The following is an 18,517-nucleotide window of genomic DNA, read 5'->3' on the forward strand; positions in this document are numbered from 1 at the left end:
GCTTGCTCCCCAGCTAATCATTGTTAGGCCGTTATATGTGAGCTTTAAGATGCACCTGTCAGTATGTAGCAAAAGTATTTTGTAATTTTCTATGCCCACACCTGCTTCTCTCTGTGCCCGACCCCCCTCACAGGCGGTGGTGTCACGTGTGGCGCGGGTGTGCAAACGCGATCTGGGAGGATCCCAGCGCGTCCTGGAGAAGCAGTGGACGTCGTTCCTGAAGGCCCGTCTGAACTGCTCCGTTCCCGGTGATTCCCACTTCTACTTTAACCTGCTCCACTCCACCAGCCCCATCATCAGGATGCACGGCAGGGACATTATCCTGGGGGTGTTCTCCACACCGGCAAACAGGTACAACACACACATGCTGACATATACTTGTAAGCAAGCTAAAGAGCACACAAACATGACTTTCTCACTCTCTCAAAAATGTGCACACATGGACAGACATTAAAAATCTGAATCAGTGTTTCCCAACTTTTCTGTCCAAAACCCTGAACACCACCATCTTTTTTTTAACTGTTTTACTTTTAGCTAACTATTTGAACAGTTAATCCATTACATTCAGCTATATTTGACCATTTGTCCATGACTGAAGCTGTTTCAACTGTAAGCTAACTATTTTAACCATTTATTCGTTATTTTTAGCAAACTAACTTTAGTTTCAGTCCATTACTTTTAGCCAACTATTTTAATCGACCTATTTTAACTGTTTATCCATTCATTTTAGCGAAATATTCAAACATCTAATTTATTACTTTTAGCTATCGAGTGCCACATAGTCCAATTATATTTGAGAGAAGGCAGACATCTCTGCAGCTGATATCTCCAAAACTAGTTTTAGGTGAACTGTCCCTTTATTATCAGGATATATTTTTGTATTCAAATTGTAATTTCTCTTTTTTTCAAATTGCTACTCCTCAGACACTACTATTTATTACGACTCTCCAATCTTTTCACGTACCCCAAAGCAAGTGCAGATCCTGGTTGGCAATCCCGACTCCAGATCAATAATCAACCTGTCTGCCTTCAAACGAGCCTTATTGGCGTGTATGTGTGTATATGTGAGACTTTGAGGGCTAAAGTGGAGGGATTTCATTCCCCAATCCTCTCTGGAAAGAGAAAACAAGATTCAATCAAACCAAGAGTGTTTTTTTTCAAGAAACACACAGATGTGGAAACACTTCTTGACATACTTCCCGTGGAGATTGAGATAGACACCCAGTGTGAAGCAGCACTCACACGGCTCACCATGGAAATTTAGTGGACGACCATAGTTTGTTCCTTCACCTATGAAGTTGGAAAGAGCAAGGCCTCCTACGGGCCAAGCAAAGCTCCAGAGAAATGGAAGAAGCTGTGTGGAGGTACATAGGTCAAGATGGTGGGGTACCGAGTAATTTAAGACACATGCAATGCTTCCATTGAGGACAAAAGGGTGATTTATTGAAAGACAAGATTATATTGAAAAAAGGTGAGAGGAGAGGAGAGGAGAGGAGGGATGCTGCGTTGTAAATGGGGGATTATTGAAGACTGTGGGTATTTGCACAGCCAAAGACAACACAAACAGCAAACCAGAGAGACTGAACAACAGAGAGAAGGAAGGAGTGTGCAAAAATATTTATGCGAGCTACACATACAGGATACCTCGGATCCTGTTGATGCATTAGATTAGAGAAGCGCTAATGTCCTGAAGTGAGTGTTGAGTCTTACATTTTCTTTCACTGGGATGAGATAATTCGTCTTGCTGCAAGTGCAAATAACCAAAACAGTTTCCTTGATTCCTATGTCTCTTTTCAGATACAGTTAGAGTAATCTACTTATTGTGCGTCATTGAAATGCTGCTTTTTTTTGTTGCTATTTTCCAACATGAGCCATAAAAACGTGATCCTAATACTAAATGACTTATTAAGAGGAACATTGTAGTGTGTTTGTAGGGGGGGGACATCCTTCATGTATCCTTTGCATTGCACAGGGATAAACATACTCTGCACACTTTAAAATAAGGCATTGCTACAGCATATTGCAGTCTGTGTGGCTCGAATCATATAACATCATTCAGTATTCACCTTAAACTGCCTGATGGCCGTGATAGTCTGGTAGTGCAAGACATTGAAGCAAACATACAGAAATACTTGCCTGCTATTTGACTCTGGTCTGGAATCAATACAGTGTCTCACTTAAACGCAGCCAGCAGCATAGTAATCATCTGCCAGTGGTCCCAGTATAATACCCTCTCTATTATTTTAAGAATAAAGTGCTATACCAGTTGCAGGACAGTGTCTTAAAGCAGTGGGCTCCCGGTAAGGGATGGGAGAGACAGAGGGGAGGAGGAAAAAAGAGATAAAATGAGGGAGTAAATGCGAAAGGAGAGAATACAGAGAGGAGAATTGAGAGGGAAGCGGCGAACAAGAGGGGGAGAGATGGATGTGGAACTCAAGGACGACGAAGTCAATAATGGACAACACGTGCATCCCTCGCTCTCCCTGAGATCTAAAACTGTTTCATCAGCTGCATCTTATCTGCGCGTTTGGAAGGACTACGCTGCGAGACAGAGCCACTGCCCGCAGAGACAGATGGATGCTTCGCACACACACTCCCACTCTCATACACAAACACACACATGCACAAACACACTTACAATGGTTCCCAGATAACGGCATTTGCGGCATGCCACCGAGGAGAACCAGCTGAACACACACACACACACACACACACACACACACACACACACACACCCCTGCTCGGGTAAACTGCCACGGAGTCCTATTTTAAATAACTGCCAGCCAAGAGAGAGAGAAAGGTTTAGATGGATGGATAAGGAGACGCGTGATGGAGGAAAATAATCACAAAGAGAATGAGAGAATGTGTGAGGTGAGCTGTAAAACTCCCACTGGCCCTGTGTGGCCCACTGCGGCACACTGGCTCAGTGCTTGCCAGACAAATTGCTCTGGCTGGCAGCTTGCAGTGAAAACAGCATGAAGCAGGACCTGGGAGTGGAGGAATAGCCATTCTCTCCTGCCATTTGGCCCTGGGCAGCATATAAAGGACTGTAGTATAGGAATAACTGGATGAAATTCAAGGTTTAACAGGGCCCTCCCGGAGTGTCCCCTGGACTCTAAAGTTACTCATCTCCCTCTGTGCCCACATACTCCAGGGATAATTTTACAGCCACATACCAGCTCCTCAAACGTTATGAAGTTGCTTTTGTGGGATCCTTCAGTCTCCACTTCCAGAGTCTAAAATCGCCACCAGTTGTCAGTTCCTTTGTGCATCCACCTCTGAAGCCCCAGGCCCTTCCTCTCCAAGAAGGATGAAAGAAGAGCTCGGATTTCCTACTAGGCATCTCCTGCACTCACACTCCTGATGCTCGGGAGGTCAAGGAGGCGTAGGGAGCAACAGCAAACTGGAAAGAGGGAGAATACAAATATGAGACCATTGGGGAGAAGAAGAGAAAAGAAACTACGTTCTGCCTTATTTAGCAGCTCAAATAAGTGAGTACATGTCGGAGGAGAAGCGGCGAGATGTCAAATGGATGGCTTACATCATGCTGCACTGGACTGGTACTGACAAACAAACACTTCTCATTATTTCTTAGCTGTTGTTTTGGCAGCTGAAAACGTCTATTGATGCTGGAGCAGACTGTCGCGGGCTCATTAGGCTTAATGGAGCCATGCAGGAGTGCAAGGAAAACATCCCATGCAAAGTAAAGTAAATCTAGTGCATCCTGAGTGGGGGAGGCCGTGTTTGACTTTGGCTGTAAAGAATCCCTTCTGACTGGGTCAGACAGCAGGATGTCCCTCTGGGAAAAAACGGCAGTGGAGGAGAAATGAGGAGGACAAGGAGCAGGAGGAGAACAGGTTTACTGTGCCAGGAGATGTGACACTCGGGAGGATGCACAGATATGCAAGCTAGTCTCCCCCCAGGCCTGCACAAGTAGAGAAAGCAGGGGATACATAGGTAGGTATCTAGCTAGAGCTCGAGAAATGGGTCTGGGAAAGGAACACCACGTGTAGTTGACAGCAGAGCCATGTCACAAGGAAAATACAGAATCCCCACAGGGACCTGATGTGAAAAGGCCGAGGGAAAGTAGGAGAAATTGGGTTGCTTGAATACCAAAAAAAAAGAACAGGTAAAAGGTTTCTGGTAGAATAGAATAAAGAAAAAGGATGACTGAATAATATTACAAAATTAAGATAAAGGGTAGAAGTTCAAGAGGTGTAAAGAAAAAGTCTCGAAGTCTTGAAAGGTTGTAATTTGAAACTTTGTGATACAGTTTTGATCGTAGTTATGAGTCTATATTTATATAATTATGTTTAATTTTATATTAAAATATATACAGTATCTTTGATGCCTCCAAGAGGTTTTGACATTTTGGAAATTAATTAATTTGCTTCTGAATACTAATTGTAAGTCTTCAGTGGTTGCCTAGTAATAGCACGACAAGACTTAAACAAATCACTGCTCCCAGCCAAGAAATAAACGGACTGTAATCCCTTGTAAAACTGCAACTTTTTGTTTCTTTACTCCATTTAAATCCAAGTTCATTAGTGTGATATAAAAGTGCTGGTGAGCAGATTTGTTTTGAATTTGGACAGTCTGGTTGTTAGCTAGCTTTTTTCTTTTTGTTACTAGACTAAGCTAAGCTAAGCTAACCGTCTCCTGGCTCCAGTTTTATATTTACAGTTATGAGAATATTCTCATTTAAATCTTGGCAAGAAAACAAAGAAGCGTCGATCCCCAAATGTTAAACTATTCCTTTAAAATGCCAGCGGATTCTTGTTTTACTGAACAAATAAAATACATTTTTGGTTGATTGGTCTAAAGGTCATTAGTTTATTAGTTTATTCCATCGTGGCGGTCAAACTCTATCTGATTTTGCTGGAAAAAAAAGGTAACAAAGTTTATCTGTAACCATTCTGTATCCATAGTAAGTTTGGTTGAAATAAAGTCAAGATAATTAATTAAGTAAACAAACACAAAACCCTTGATAAAAACTTACAACAATACAACTATAACATATACAATGACCTGCTGTAAAACAATAAATACTAAACAGATAATCAGTGTGTTGGATTTCTGACATTTAAATCTATAAACATTTGAACAGAAGGATATAGCACCCATGTGGCTAATTGATACCCTATCTCACAAGGCCTTTACTTTTTATATTTACGATGAGTGTGCAAAATGTAAAGTCTCGACAATGTATCAGAGTTAAACCCCTAATTACAGGATTGAGATTAAAACTTCACTTTTCTTCTCCTCTTCCTCGTCTGCCCCTTGGAGGCATCATCATGTGTCCGCGAGGACCGACCGTGTTATTCCAAGCTCTCAGAGAGCTTGTTAAACAGTGAGGAAGTACTTTAAACTCTGCAGCAGTCCTCTCAAACGGACACGCGATGCATCTTGCCTGGACAGCCTGTCACTCAACCCTAGTGAAGGAGAAAGAGTAAAGGACGAACAAATGCCGATGGACAGGGAGAGAGGGAGAGAGGGACGGGTAAGATTTGAAAGTAAACAAAGGAAAGTTGCCTCGAGTGTGCAAGGCGACTGAAAACATTATGAAAACACATATGGACTAGATAACAAAAGCAGGAGAGACTGTTACAGAGTGAAGATGAAAATAATTAAGAAAATTCAGAGAGAAAAGCAGCCCAAGGCCTTTTGGCTTCCTTCTGCTGGACACACAGCCCTACAAGGGGGAAAACCCAGTGACCTGCAGGGGTTGGATAAGGTAGAGAAAGGAAGCCAAGCTGGCACCGATGCAGAGCTGGCAGACATGTCACACATAACATCTGGTGCCGGCGGTCCTGAGAGAGACACCGTATCGTCCACAGATATGCCTGCAGCTCCCCCACGCTGGCCGGGGTTGAGTCACATCCCTGCCTATGAATGATAAGTACTGAGGGAAACGGCGTGACCTGATCAAATGGCACATCAGGAGAGCACGGCTCCCTGCTGCAACCAAAATCCAGCCTCTGGGCACTGCCTTCCCAAACAAACCCTTTTGTTGCTTTCAAAGAGGCACTCGACAGAAACACCACTCAGAATCCCGAAGGCTGGCTGCACAGACCCTCAAATCACTAGTTGGGCGTTTATTTTGCTTAAGAAAGAAAGAGAATAAGAAGGCCAGGACCAGATTGGTATGTGTGGGATTTCTTTGTAGCAGCAGGTTGCAGGTGACTCAGTCTCTCAGGTTGTTTCAGTACATGTGTATCGCTAAGGTATTAGCACTTAGTCACTAGCTCTCACACCACGCACACCATTAGTCATTGAGGAGGACACATTCAGAGCAGAGTTGAGTCTCGGTGCATGAAGCATGGGATGTTTTTTAAAACTCATTCCTTATCTCATCCTGACACTGCTCCCTTTATTTCTCTGTCTCTGTAGTGCTTGCTCCAGCTAAAACATAAAAAGTAACATCAGGCTGAAAGAAGAGATAGTGTAACTTCTTTTTTTTGCTGTGTGTGTGTGTGTGTGTGTGTGTGTGTGTGTGTGTGTGTGTGTGTGTGAGAGATATGGACACTTCTTGGAACAGATGTTCTGTTCCCTGTTGCTGAGTTCATGAGTAGTTAAACAGCCTCAGAGGTGCACCAGGCTTTTTACTGGGATGTGTTGTTAGGTTTACAAGAACCCCCCCACCACACACACACACACACACACACACACACACACACACACACACACACACACACACACACACAAAGGCAAAAATATTCAGTGACTCATTTCCTATTTCGTTTTATATTCCAGGAATTCCAGCCAAGATCTTTTTATGTGTCAAATCGCGCTATTGCATCCGCTGCCTATCTATTCTTCGCCCACAGAGATGACAGCGTCTATATTATCCAGTCTTTCTCTTCATCTCAGTAACAGTTTCCTTTGTGTTCAAGTTTTGAATGTCAAATATATGAACAGCCCAAATCCAATTTGTCATCTTCGCTGGAAGCCTGTCCCTTTCTCACACTCACAATTGACTTTCTACATTTTAACTTATTTCCTTTTCACGTTTCACAGTCTATTTTTCAGTCTGTGTATTATCCACCTTGTCTTTTCTTGTTCCGACACCTATTCTTTCTGCACTTCTGTCAGAAAGTAAAGCCCACTTGACATAGGACTGACAGCCATCTTGTGTCAGGTCAAAGTGTTTTATCAATTGACGGCCTCTGTCTCAATCCACCTCTGTCTCAGCTCTCTGTCTCACCTCTCTATCTCACCTCTCTGTCTCACCTCTCTCTCTCACCTCTCTGTCTCTACAGTATCCCCGGTTCGGCGGTGTGTGCCTTCGACATGGAGCAGCTGGCCGGGGTGTTCGAAGGGAGGTTTAAGGAGCAGAAATCACCCGAGTCCATTTGGACGCCTGTTCCAGATGAAGTCATCCCGAAGCCAAGGTGCAGATGGCTGTAATCAATTAATGCACCAGTGTTCAGGCTGTTATCAGAGGACTGTATTATGAACAACCTGTCTTCAATTCACTCATTAACTCTTCTTGAGAGGTGTGTTTCGCAGGTTTCAGGTGTGATTTCATGACAAAAGGAAATACACACCGTGCAAGCAACAATGCATTTACTGTACTTTTTAAAAAGTTGTATTTACACGGTGATACAAGTTGATTATACGCACATGTAATGTAGAATGCAGGAAGATTATGCACATGATACTACAGCCTGTAGATACTTTACATGGAGGCGGGAGACTTGTTTTTCACAAGGATTCAACTGCTCTATCTGCTAATCTAAAGACACATCTTCATGAAAATATTCCATCACTTGCCAAATACTTCAAACATGAGGTTCTTTTAACTAAATCAAATCAGCCTCTTGTTGAAAAAGTGGTATGTGTCTGAATGTGAGAAACTCAGACAGTCTAGACTACTTCATTATATAACCATATCTTTGCTGAGGACTGAAGTAGTCATAAAAGAGGATGCCTCTGTACCATCTGCTAAACATGTTGCTGAAACTTGTTGTCCCCAGACCCGGTGGCTGTGCTGTTCAAGGTACCAGGTTTAATTCCTCGAACTCGTTCCCTGATGAGATGCTCAACTTCGTCAAGACCCATCCTCTGATGGATGAGACTGTCCCGTCACTCGGACAAAGACCCTGGATTGTCAGAACCATGGTCAGGTGAGACAGGCAGTCAAACACCGACCCTGTCTCCTAGTGATATGTTACTAGGAGACGGGGAGAGTTGAATATCTGACAAGTTGCAAAATGTTCATATAGAACGTATTTAGAAAATAAAATCATTGTTTTTCCAACAATATAATATTTAACTGAAGTATTATTATGGTTTGTTCATACTTATTTTTAGGTTTCTTAAGGTTGGGGAAAGATTGCGGTCTTGGTTAAATATTGAAAATACTTTATTAACATTTACTGTAACAGAAACCATGATAATACCCTAAATTAGATGTTTTGTATGCCAACCATTCCCCCTGACCACCTCTGAATGACTTCCATCCAGTACTAAAACTTTGTTACATTTGAACGTAATCCAGGCAGCAATTACCTTTCCATCAAGACATATTTAGCAAAACATCATTTCTTTACATAAAAGAAGGGTTTCTGGTAAGTTTTAACTATTAAACTATGCATGCTGGGAAGTCTGCTAAACGTGTTTAATTTGATGGGATAAGTGAAGACTCTACAGTAAGTTAATTCATGATTTCAAGTGATTTTATTAGTTCTGAAAGGGTCTGAAAATGAAAACAAGAAATTTGATTTAACTTAATTAAGGGGACTGTCCCATCTTGGTCAATTAGTCGACTAATCGGTCGTTTTGGTCTTAGTCGATTGACGACTTATTTTGTTGAAACTTGTTGAATTTTTTCCAGTGACAGCATTGCAAACGAACACATGGCCTGTCTGTTTGGGCTGTGAACGCCGTCTGTTGAAGTTAAACTGGTTTGGTGTTAAAGCCCCTGGTAGCAGGCAGCAGCTGTAGCACATCAAGTCTCACATAAATGCACGCATGCCTCTCTCTGTCTGTCTGTCTCTCTCTCTCTCCGCCACCATATGTATTCCCGCTGCCGACCAGCCAGCGGGGGATTATGGGGACTGGATGTATGTGGAATATTAAACAGCCGGCACAACATGGCTTCTATTGTCGTCTACACGGGACTGTGTGTAGTTCAGCAACACTCTGCTATTGTTCCAAGGCCGGCACATTTACTTGACTGATATTATTAATGACTCAACGTTTGCAGTAATTAGTTTATTATGCAAATTTGATGAGCAGTTTCTTCTCTGTGGAATTAATTTAATTTAGCAGTGACTCAAGAGAAAATGGCACATCATGATTTAAATACACAAGAGTCTGTATTTTACACCTAAACCAATCACTTTGTTGCAGCTAAATCAGACATTTGCATCTTAGAGCTACTTGATTACATGCTTTTATCTTTTATGGGAGAAAAGTCCCAAATGAGTCTCGCAGCTCTGTGGCATTAATGCAGTGCCCTATCTCTCCAGGTACCAGCTGAATAAGATCGTGGTGGATTCAGAAGCCGGGCCTTATAGAAACCAGACCGTCCTGTTCCTCGGGTCGAGCAGAGGGACCATCCTCAAGTTCCTCATCATGCCCAACCAGGACAACACCGTCACCAACAGCAACATCTTCCTGGAGGAACTGGAGGGATTCAACCCTGATAAGTAAGACGTTAAAGCTAACAGATAGGAAAACAGACAAATGTTTTTGCACTGTTAAAGGAACAGTTTTTGGAAATATGTGTATTAGCTTTTGTTGCCGAGAGTTAGATGAGAAGATTGATACCACTCTCAAATCCGTCGGTTAATTATGAAGCTACAGCTGTCGAGCTGAGCTTAGCACTGGAAACAAACAGTTAGCCTAGCCACGTACCAGAACCTCTAAAACGCACAAATGAATATGTTATCTACTTTGTTTGATTCCTAAAAGTGTAAAAACGTCACATTTTTTCAGTATTTCCTGGGGTCATGTTGTCACTGTGAGGTTGTTGTTACGTGTTAATTAGAGAGCTTTAGAGGTGCTGATTGATTTGTTTTTATTTTCAGAGCCGGGCTAGCTGTTTTCCCTTGTTTTCAGTCTTTATGCTAAGCTAAGCTAAATGGCTGCTGGAAGTAGCCTGTTGTGCAGACATGAGAGTGGTGTCAATCTGTCCATCTAACTCTCAGCAAGGCAAACAAGCGTTTTTTTTCCCCCCAAATGCCAAACTATTTATTTATGGCACAAACTTGTGCAGACAGAGAGCTTGATATAAAATAGCTCAAGACATACTGTACAGCAGGGGAGGTGAGGAAAGGGTTAACTGACATCCAGGGGTTGATGTATACCCAGCGAGGGGAGCTGGTGGTGTGATACGCCTAGAAAAAGAGTCGCAAAGAAAAAAATAAAAAAAGGCATGACATGTCCTGGAAACATGATGTGTCCTGAATTATGCAGAAAGCCTCACCTATTCTTCGAGGGATGCACATAATTGTGCAGGAGCTGAGAGGGTACAACCCCATGCAGAGAATACAAATAGGGCAAACAGAAAAGAATAAGATTAAAGGCTAATATTCATTATCGGGAGATCTGAACATGTTCTAATGAGGTGGAGAAATACTGTAGAATGACATTAGGGCAAAAATACATCAGAAAGTAATGAAATGATAAAATCACATTATCCTTAATCTTGACCAAAATTACCTCCTATATTCAGTCTGAAGCTAAATCATATTCAATATCTGGATCTTGACAAAAGATTGGAGTGGGCTTCTTGTCCCTTTCTAATTAGCATTTTGCATGAGGCAGGCAGCTTTCAGGTTTCATTGGATGCCCACCACTACGTAATGAACACTGGGTACAATGCCTATTCAATCTTCATTTAAGCTTTTGTTCTCTCTGGAGATGCAGTGTTCCACACGGTGGATGGCTGCAGGGTGGGGGGAAAGACGATTGTCACACAGATGCAGGAAGATTTGGCTGGTGATTATCTTTCACCAAGGCTAATTAGAGGCATTTAAAAAGGAAAAACATGTTTCTAAACACTAGCTTCCTGTCATGGTAATTGTGCCCCCTGATATATATACCTTTTGTTCTGCAATAAGGGAGAATAAAGGATTATTTCTTGAACCAACTAGCTGGAACACACTTCCTCCCTACAGTAGATTTACTCGTACTGTTCTTATTCAGTACTCGACTTCCTTCCTTTCCCAACCCCGCCAACATATGCTCGCCAATTTGTGCCTCAGCTTATTTGTTCAGACTTGACAAAATGAGGGATAGTGATGGGCGGTGAAAATGAAGGGACTGTGTGATGAATGAGCTGGTCTGGACTGGATCCAGTGTGCGAAGGATGATTTGGTGTGCATGGTAAACCCAGCAGGAGGTCAGTGACAGTCCGACTATCACAGCAGGCACCCGGCTAATCAGGAGGCCGAGCACAGTCACATCAGGTCTTTTTTTTTTACCCTTTTATGCTGCAGGCCAGGCCAGGCCAACCTCACCTTACATACACAGACAAAGAGATGCCTTGTGCCCCAGGGAACACAGGAGCAGGGCCACTAACACAGTCATCTTCTAGGAAGGCAGCACAGAGAGAAATCACTGCTTTGTGATTGGCTGGTTGCCATAATGAACCTGGAAACGAGATGGATACACCACTAATAGAGCCTGTTTCTTCTCCTAATGTCTCCATCCTTCTGATCATGGGCTGTATTTTCTTTTCATGAGTCTCCCATCTTTGTTTCTCTTTCCTGCATTAGTTGTTTATTGTATTGTTTTGCTCTCCCTACATATCTCCCCCTTCCTTTCCCCTGCTTTTCATGATATAGGCTGTGAAGAATGGCTCACAGCTTGGCTTTAGCAGAATGATAGATTCTTCCTAATGGCTGTGGGTCCGCCACAATGTCATTACCATAAACCATCCAGATACAACTGGTGCATGAGTGCACATGTGCATAAAAAGGTATAAATCCGCCGCACGAAGGCAGGTCGGTGCCGGCTATCGTAGCTCTAAGTGGCAATTAGAAGCGATTCAGCTGCTGGCTGCCGTTTTTTGATGACCAGCGGACCGCTCGAACCTTTACAATCAGCACAGTGCATATTTGGATCGACAATGTAACATCTGGCTACACGGCTACCTCGCATCTCTTTCACTTTTATCATGGCCTTTATTTAAAGAACTGTTTACGTTTGGTTCTTTCGTGAGGAATTTCTTTTTTTTTCCTGCTGAAATGCTCAGCGGGGTCAGAGGTTTAATGCGCAGTCTCGGTCTGGTTAATTGAAATGACCTGATGCATTTTTTGGCGTTTTGTGTGTGCTGCAGGTGTGCTGAAGACTCTCTGCAGGCCAGGCAGCTGTTGTCTCTGACTCTGGATCGGGTTAGCCACACTCTGCTTCTCGCCTTCCCCTCCTGTGTGGTCAGAGTACCAGTGGCACGATGCCAGCTCTACTCCCGGTGCATGAAGTAAGTCTGCAGCAAACACTGTACGTAGGGGAACATTAAAAGGCTGCAGGGCCGCATAATAAGAAGTGAGGGGACCTTTCGAGAACAACAAGTGTCCTTGAGCATGACACTGAACCTCTGTCAGCTCCGAGGTTGCTGCTCTGTAGCTGACCTGAATTTTTCCTGCAATAATAACCATACTACAACTTAATAACAACTGTCACTGTGCCCTTGAGCAAAGTCATAATGTGTTAACTGCCTTATAATACTGAAATGAGTCTAAATGCAATAAATGTGCCAGTAAATTCTAATAAAAGCTGTTAGTGTAATACTTTACCATTAAATGTAACGCTGTTATTGCCTTTGACTGCAATTTTTATTTGTATTATAGATACACCATCATTTTAACAGATAATAATAAAAGTAGTTTCTGGCAGCGTAAAGCATTATATGGTAAATAAATGACAATAATAAACTATAATGAAGCTTATGACAATAATATGCACGTAACAAATCTTTTATCCATCTAAAGTGCACTTTTGCACTTTAATTGTAACAGGTTCTTTTTGAAGCTGTTGTGTTGTCAAGTGTGTGTGTGTTTTAAAATGTGTTCTTGTTGTTTTTCTGATGATTAATTTAATGTAAAGCAGAAGTCTGTAGCACTGTGAATAAGACCAATTTAACTCTGCACTATAATAGTTGAATAATATTCGATCATCATCAGTTATAGTACAGTTTAAGGCATAATCATAATATAATGTGTTAATTATTGATGAGATATTGTTTAATATAGCAGCTATTTCATATATTTTTTAAAGATATGATATTTTTTCACCTCATCTTGCAGTTATGAGACTATCAGAAGCTCCAGTGGAGTTTTTGTTATTCAGGCAGTTTGCCAGAATGAATTTGTTTAAATGAAACTGAAAGTGCAGCAATACCCTGAGTCCACTAACCCTACATTATTAAACGTAGAAATGCATATATTCAAAGTAATAATGTTTCACCTGCATACACCCACACAAGCGCCACGATATAGAGACTCCCTCGCTGGCACGTTTACTGGGTCTACTGACACACTAACACACACGCCAGCGCATCAGGCGTGCAGTGTGTTCACTGAACCAGGTGAGTCACACAAGCATGTAATCCAGAGCACATTAAGAAACGCTCGCGTTCTTCCTGAGGTGCATTTAGTGTGTGAGTTTATGTGTTTAGATCAGAGACTGAGAGTTAATGGTTTGTATGTTCAAGATTTCTTAGTCGCGCTTCAGCAGCTTCAGGTCTGGTTTTTAACCTTTTGAAGAGTGGTTGTGAGTGCTTCCTTTCCACACAGCTTCCAGTCTACATGGTTGGCTTTTTTTCTTTAAATCTTTAATAATTCAACATTTTACAGTCTGCTTTCCAACTCATACAGTTGCAGGTTGACATTTTAACCTCGTTTAACCCCACTTGCAGACCCGTCGTTAAAAAGTAATGTTGCGCAGTGAACCACGGATATCAGAGGTTTTACATTTAATCAGTCAACAACGATTAATCCCTTTTAGGCTACTTGACATCTCTGCCATCCATCAGGTACTGCAGGTTTTTAGATTGATTCCCTTTTAGGCACACAGCAATTTCTATTCATGATGCTAGCATGGTTTAAAAAATGTATTTACAGAGACATGAATTTGTCTTGAGATTAGTAATCCTAAACAGTGAACATCACTGAGTTTGTGTTTTTTTTATTATCATTCTATTTGTGAACAGAGAGCATTTCATTTTAAAAACTCTTTGTTGCTGCAGTCAAGGGCTTCCTAACATCTGATGTTTAAGAAGTGGAGTTGAAATATACATCATTCATGAACCATGTTGTCTGAAAATCAAACTCAAGAGACAAATGGCCACCAACTTGGACATTGTGAATCTGTTATTGTGAGGAAAATGTGGTGACTTCTTGCATATAACTCTAGTCAAGCATTAACTTTCATGCTTCATTGCGAGAATTGAAATGATCAAAGGGCCAGTTTTAAGCATTTCACAGGCTCAGAAATGGAATATAATATTCATAATTATGTTTTCACTAGTGTTTAATCTCCTGAAACTAAGAATCATTGTGTTTTCTTTAGCTTCGAATGAGCCGTTCATGTCTATATAGGAAGTGGGTCCTTCATGTTGTACTGTTCATGTTTCTACAGTAACCCAGAACGGACAAACCAAACACCGGCCTTTCACATTTTTCAGCTACCAGTAGGCCACAGTAGTCTCACAGACAGGCTTGTGAAACTGTGGTAAAGTGAGCCGCAGAGTGAAAAACGGTGGTGTCGCCAGCCGCCGCCTGACTCACGTTGCTTCTGCAGTAGAGTTATTTTGGTATGAGTGGCCTCTGAGCGAGACGAACGGCGTTACCACAGTTTTGTACCTGGTGGCTCTTTAACCACAGTCTTGGAAAGGCAGAAGAGAGCGGAGGGCTCTTCAGTCGGTTACAATCTTCAACCACACTGCAAGATGCCACCAAATCCTGCACACTCTCCCTTCAACAAACAAGAAAGCATTTGAAATACAATCTGTTTCTGCTCTCAGCTACACGTCCAACCTGCCCAATGTTGAAGTAGATGAAAAAATATTCCCTGTGATGAATTACATCATCGAGCAAGTTTCAAGTCTTTCTCGAAAGTAGGAAATCAATATAAAATTGATTTCTAGTTGATGGGCACAGATGTGCAAAAATAATTCATATGAGATATGACGAGACATCCTGACTTCTAGTATCGACTCATTGACTGATCTAATAGCAAAGAAAATCCCTAATTTAATCAGAAATGAAAATACTGTGAGTTGCAGCCTTTGTGTGAAATACATGCAAATCGAGCAGAAATTTACATTTAAGCTACATTAATACATTTATTAAGCTACATTAATTTAAAGTGAAATAGGGATTCTTTGTGGTTCATTGAGTGTCTTTTTGTGTCTCTGCAGGAACTGTATCGCCTCCAGGGATCCTTACTGTGGCTGGACCAGAGGAAGCACTTGCTCTTTCCTCAGACCTGGGACCAGGTATGACACCTCTCTATTCGCATGTACATCACCACAACGCACACAGTACACAGTACCTGCCCTGCATCAACATACTGCCACTCTGTCTGGTTTATTGGCTGTCTGTCTTTAAGTCCACATGCTGTTTTACCACCTTTCTCTGTTCCCTCTCCTTGATCTTTTTATTTTGGTTTGTTTTGATTTGATTTATTTCCATCTCATATTCCATATCATCGTTCTCAAGGTTATTTTTCCGACGGCACACCTACAGTAGCAGACCACCCTTAGAGACGTCCCATATATTATTTATCTGGTCTGGAAGTCCTTGGTTCTATCTGAGACTACTTGAGCATCTGAGAAACATCTGTGCCCTCTAAGTAACCTGTCACACAGTCTGCTCTTTGTACATTATTGATTCAAGATGTCTGCTGCCGCTGTTAAACACTACGATGTTCTTCCACTTTGCTTGTTATCAGGTGGTGGCCATATAACACTGTGTATTTGTGTGACTGACAGCAGAGTTTTGTGTTTGCTTCTCAGTTGTATAACACTGTCTGTGTTATAAATGACGTACCCAGCCACAGTGTTGTCTGGATGTGTGTGAATGTGAGAGTATCTGTGTTTGTGTGACCTCTCTCTCTCCTCCTGCTACTGAATGTCTGTCGGTCTGTTTTGCTCACCACCAGTGGTGGCTGCCTCCCTCTGGTGAAATCAAATCTCTCTTTAGTCAGGCTGTTTATTGAATTAGGCCTTCACAACACAGGTGTAGTGCCAGCAGAACAGACAACATGGGTCTTTAGACCACCTCAGGCTGCCTGCTTATACTATTAAAGGCCTCTGTGTTGGTTTTGATTTGATTTACCAAGGTCGGTCAACTCTGCAATCGGTTTTGCATTGAGTTACTGCGGATTTCCTCTTTGTGGACTAAATGCAACCTAAATGCAGCCCAGAGGAGAGCTTAGCGGTTGATGTTGTATATCTAATTTAGGCCGTTTTTGAGGGAAAAAAGAAGTTTTGTATTCTGCAAGAAAATAGTTGTTGTGTTTGTTGAACTGGGAGGATAAATGGCTTTATTCTTGTGTCCCCGGGTGTTATTATCGAACTGCTAAACAAGGTGTAACAAAAACATTTGTCACCTTCTTTTTGCTTCTACCAGTGAGAATATTGTGACTGTACAATTGCTTATCCGTTTTGCTTATGTTTAGGTGTTATAGCTGATTCGTTATATGGATGTTGTGGATGCTAATTTTAGGTGAACCAAAACTTGTTGTGTTACACTTCGATTTAGACGTGGTCATTTCGTTTAGTACTGATTAGTTGATCTTGGACAGTTTGAGGAAAAATGGTTTCATTGCTTTGTCCCAGAGTGTTATTATTATACTGCAAACGAGGTGATACAAAACATTTCTCACCTTCTTGAGAATATTGTGACCGTACAACTGTTTATCCATTACTTTTAGCAAAGTGTTAATTGCAACATGTGATGTTAAGGTGTTATAGCTGATTCAACACATGGATATATTTCTAAATCAAACTGTAATTTCTATTTTATTAGGTTAGCTGAGCTACTCCACCATTGTTCCACATAGCCTCTGGCAACTGCAGAAGTGACCCCTGGGGTACAAGTAGTCTTGGTTGGCAATTATTACTGTTAACACACAAGCATCTAACATGAATACACATATGGTCTTTATCACGTTCCTTTTTATCATGAAGTCTTGAAATTTAGGGAGAATTTAATGGAAATTAAAAAAAACTGTAAAAAAAACAACAACACACACACACACACACACACACAGGCAAAGCTAATGTATACAAAGTAAATGACCCACAATCCCTGAGAGGCAGCCAACTGAACACAAAACATTATTCTTTATTAAGGTGACAACCCGCTGTTTGTTCACAGTGCACTTGGACTCATTTGTCACAGCGATTTCTAGGCATTAGAAGCACAGATGTTGGCTGCGATGCTGCCGGAGCCTTTAGCTAATTGCAGAACACCGACTTCTCAGTCACTTTGTCCCAATGAGTTGTTTTTTTTTGCTCCGGTTCTTCAAGGGTTGTTTGGAGGCCAAATAGTGATTCGGTGCAGCAGCGCTATTTGGGGGACGAATGTAGAACTTTAAATGGTCATTTACTTCTGTGTAAAGAATTTCCTGTTGAATCCAAAGTGTTGTTTTGACTTACTCATGAACCAAAGCTTGTTGTATCCATCCATATCAACCAGAATGTTATGCAGGCGAATGCCTCTTGCAAGTAAAGAAAGATGCATTAAAAACATGCTTCACACCCTGAAGGCTAGTTACTGTGAAAAAGCTCCCATTTCTCAAAATGTTCTTTAAATTGGGCTTGCATGAGGTCTCTAGAGCTCATATGCTGCCAAGTGCTCACTGATGGATCCTTACTAAATCAAGTCTTTGATCGCAAATGTGAGTTAAGTCTCAGTCAGTTTAAATCTAGTTCTTTCTAAAATACGATGCCCTGGAAACATCAATTTATAGATCATGCATTAAAGTCAAAATAAGTGTTTATTAAAGGGATAGTTCGACATTTTGGGATGCAAATTTAGTTGAATAAAAACTTGTTGTGTGACACGTTATGTGGTGATAAGACAAATGAGATATAGCGTGTTGATTATTGACCTTTTAGAGGTGCTGGTAGGCAGATTGTTTTTACCTGGACAGATTCTGGATAGCTGTTTCCAGTCTTTATGCTAAGCTAAGCTAAACATTTCCTGGCTCTTGCCGTGTTGATCTTCTCTTCACTTTATTGGCAAGTAAACAAGCTATAGAAGTGTTGAACTATTGAGTGGTTTTTTTGAAGGCACACAATTACCAACTTGTTAATTAGACATGGTAATTATGTATAGTCCTGATTAGTGTGTGTGTGTGTGTGTGTGTGCGTGCAGTTTTACATCAGATACCCAATCATTGAAACCACAATGAAAACCTTGTGTTTGTCTGATTTTGGTACAAGTGGATTGGAAATGTATTACATTATGTAATCGTGATTGTATTACACACACACACACACACACACACACATAGCCTGTGTTTTGCATCTTGGTGCTGTTTTTCCCTGATAAGAGCC

The 18,517-nt window shown here is 41.5% G+C and overlaps 1 protein-coding gene across 1 annotated transcript in view; it reads left to right on the forward strand.

Annotated features, from left to right (window-relative positions):
* sema6bb (sema domain, transmembrane domain (TM), and cytoplasmic domain, (semaphorin) 6Bb) overlaps positions 1 to 18,517 on the forward strand; it is a gene marked incomplete at its 5' end in the record, with an annotated part of 59,468 nt that overhangs the window by 19,177 nt on the left and 21,774 nt on the right. The window contains 6 exons of the mRNA XM_079158227.1: positions 134 to 351; positions 7,260 to 7,391; positions 7,977 to 8,126; positions 9,474 to 9,653; positions 12,290 to 12,430; positions 15,371 to 15,448. Of these exons, the coding sequence (XP_079014353.1) occupies positions 134 to 351; positions 7,260 to 7,391; positions 7,977 to 8,126; positions 9,474 to 9,653; positions 12,290 to 12,430; positions 15,371 to 15,448 (899 nt within the window). The remainder of the gene's footprint in view (positions 1 to 133; positions 352 to 7,259; positions 7,392 to 7,976; positions 8,127 to 9,473; positions 9,654 to 12,289; positions 12,431 to 15,370; positions 15,449 to 18,517) is intronic.

Source organism: Pholis gunnellus, assembly GCF_910591455.1.
Source record: "Pholis gunnellus genome assembly, chromosome: 4".
In the NCBI taxonomy this organism is placed as follows: domain Eukaryota; kingdom Metazoa; phylum Chordata; class Actinopteri; order Perciformes; family Pholidae; genus Pholis; species Pholis gunnellus.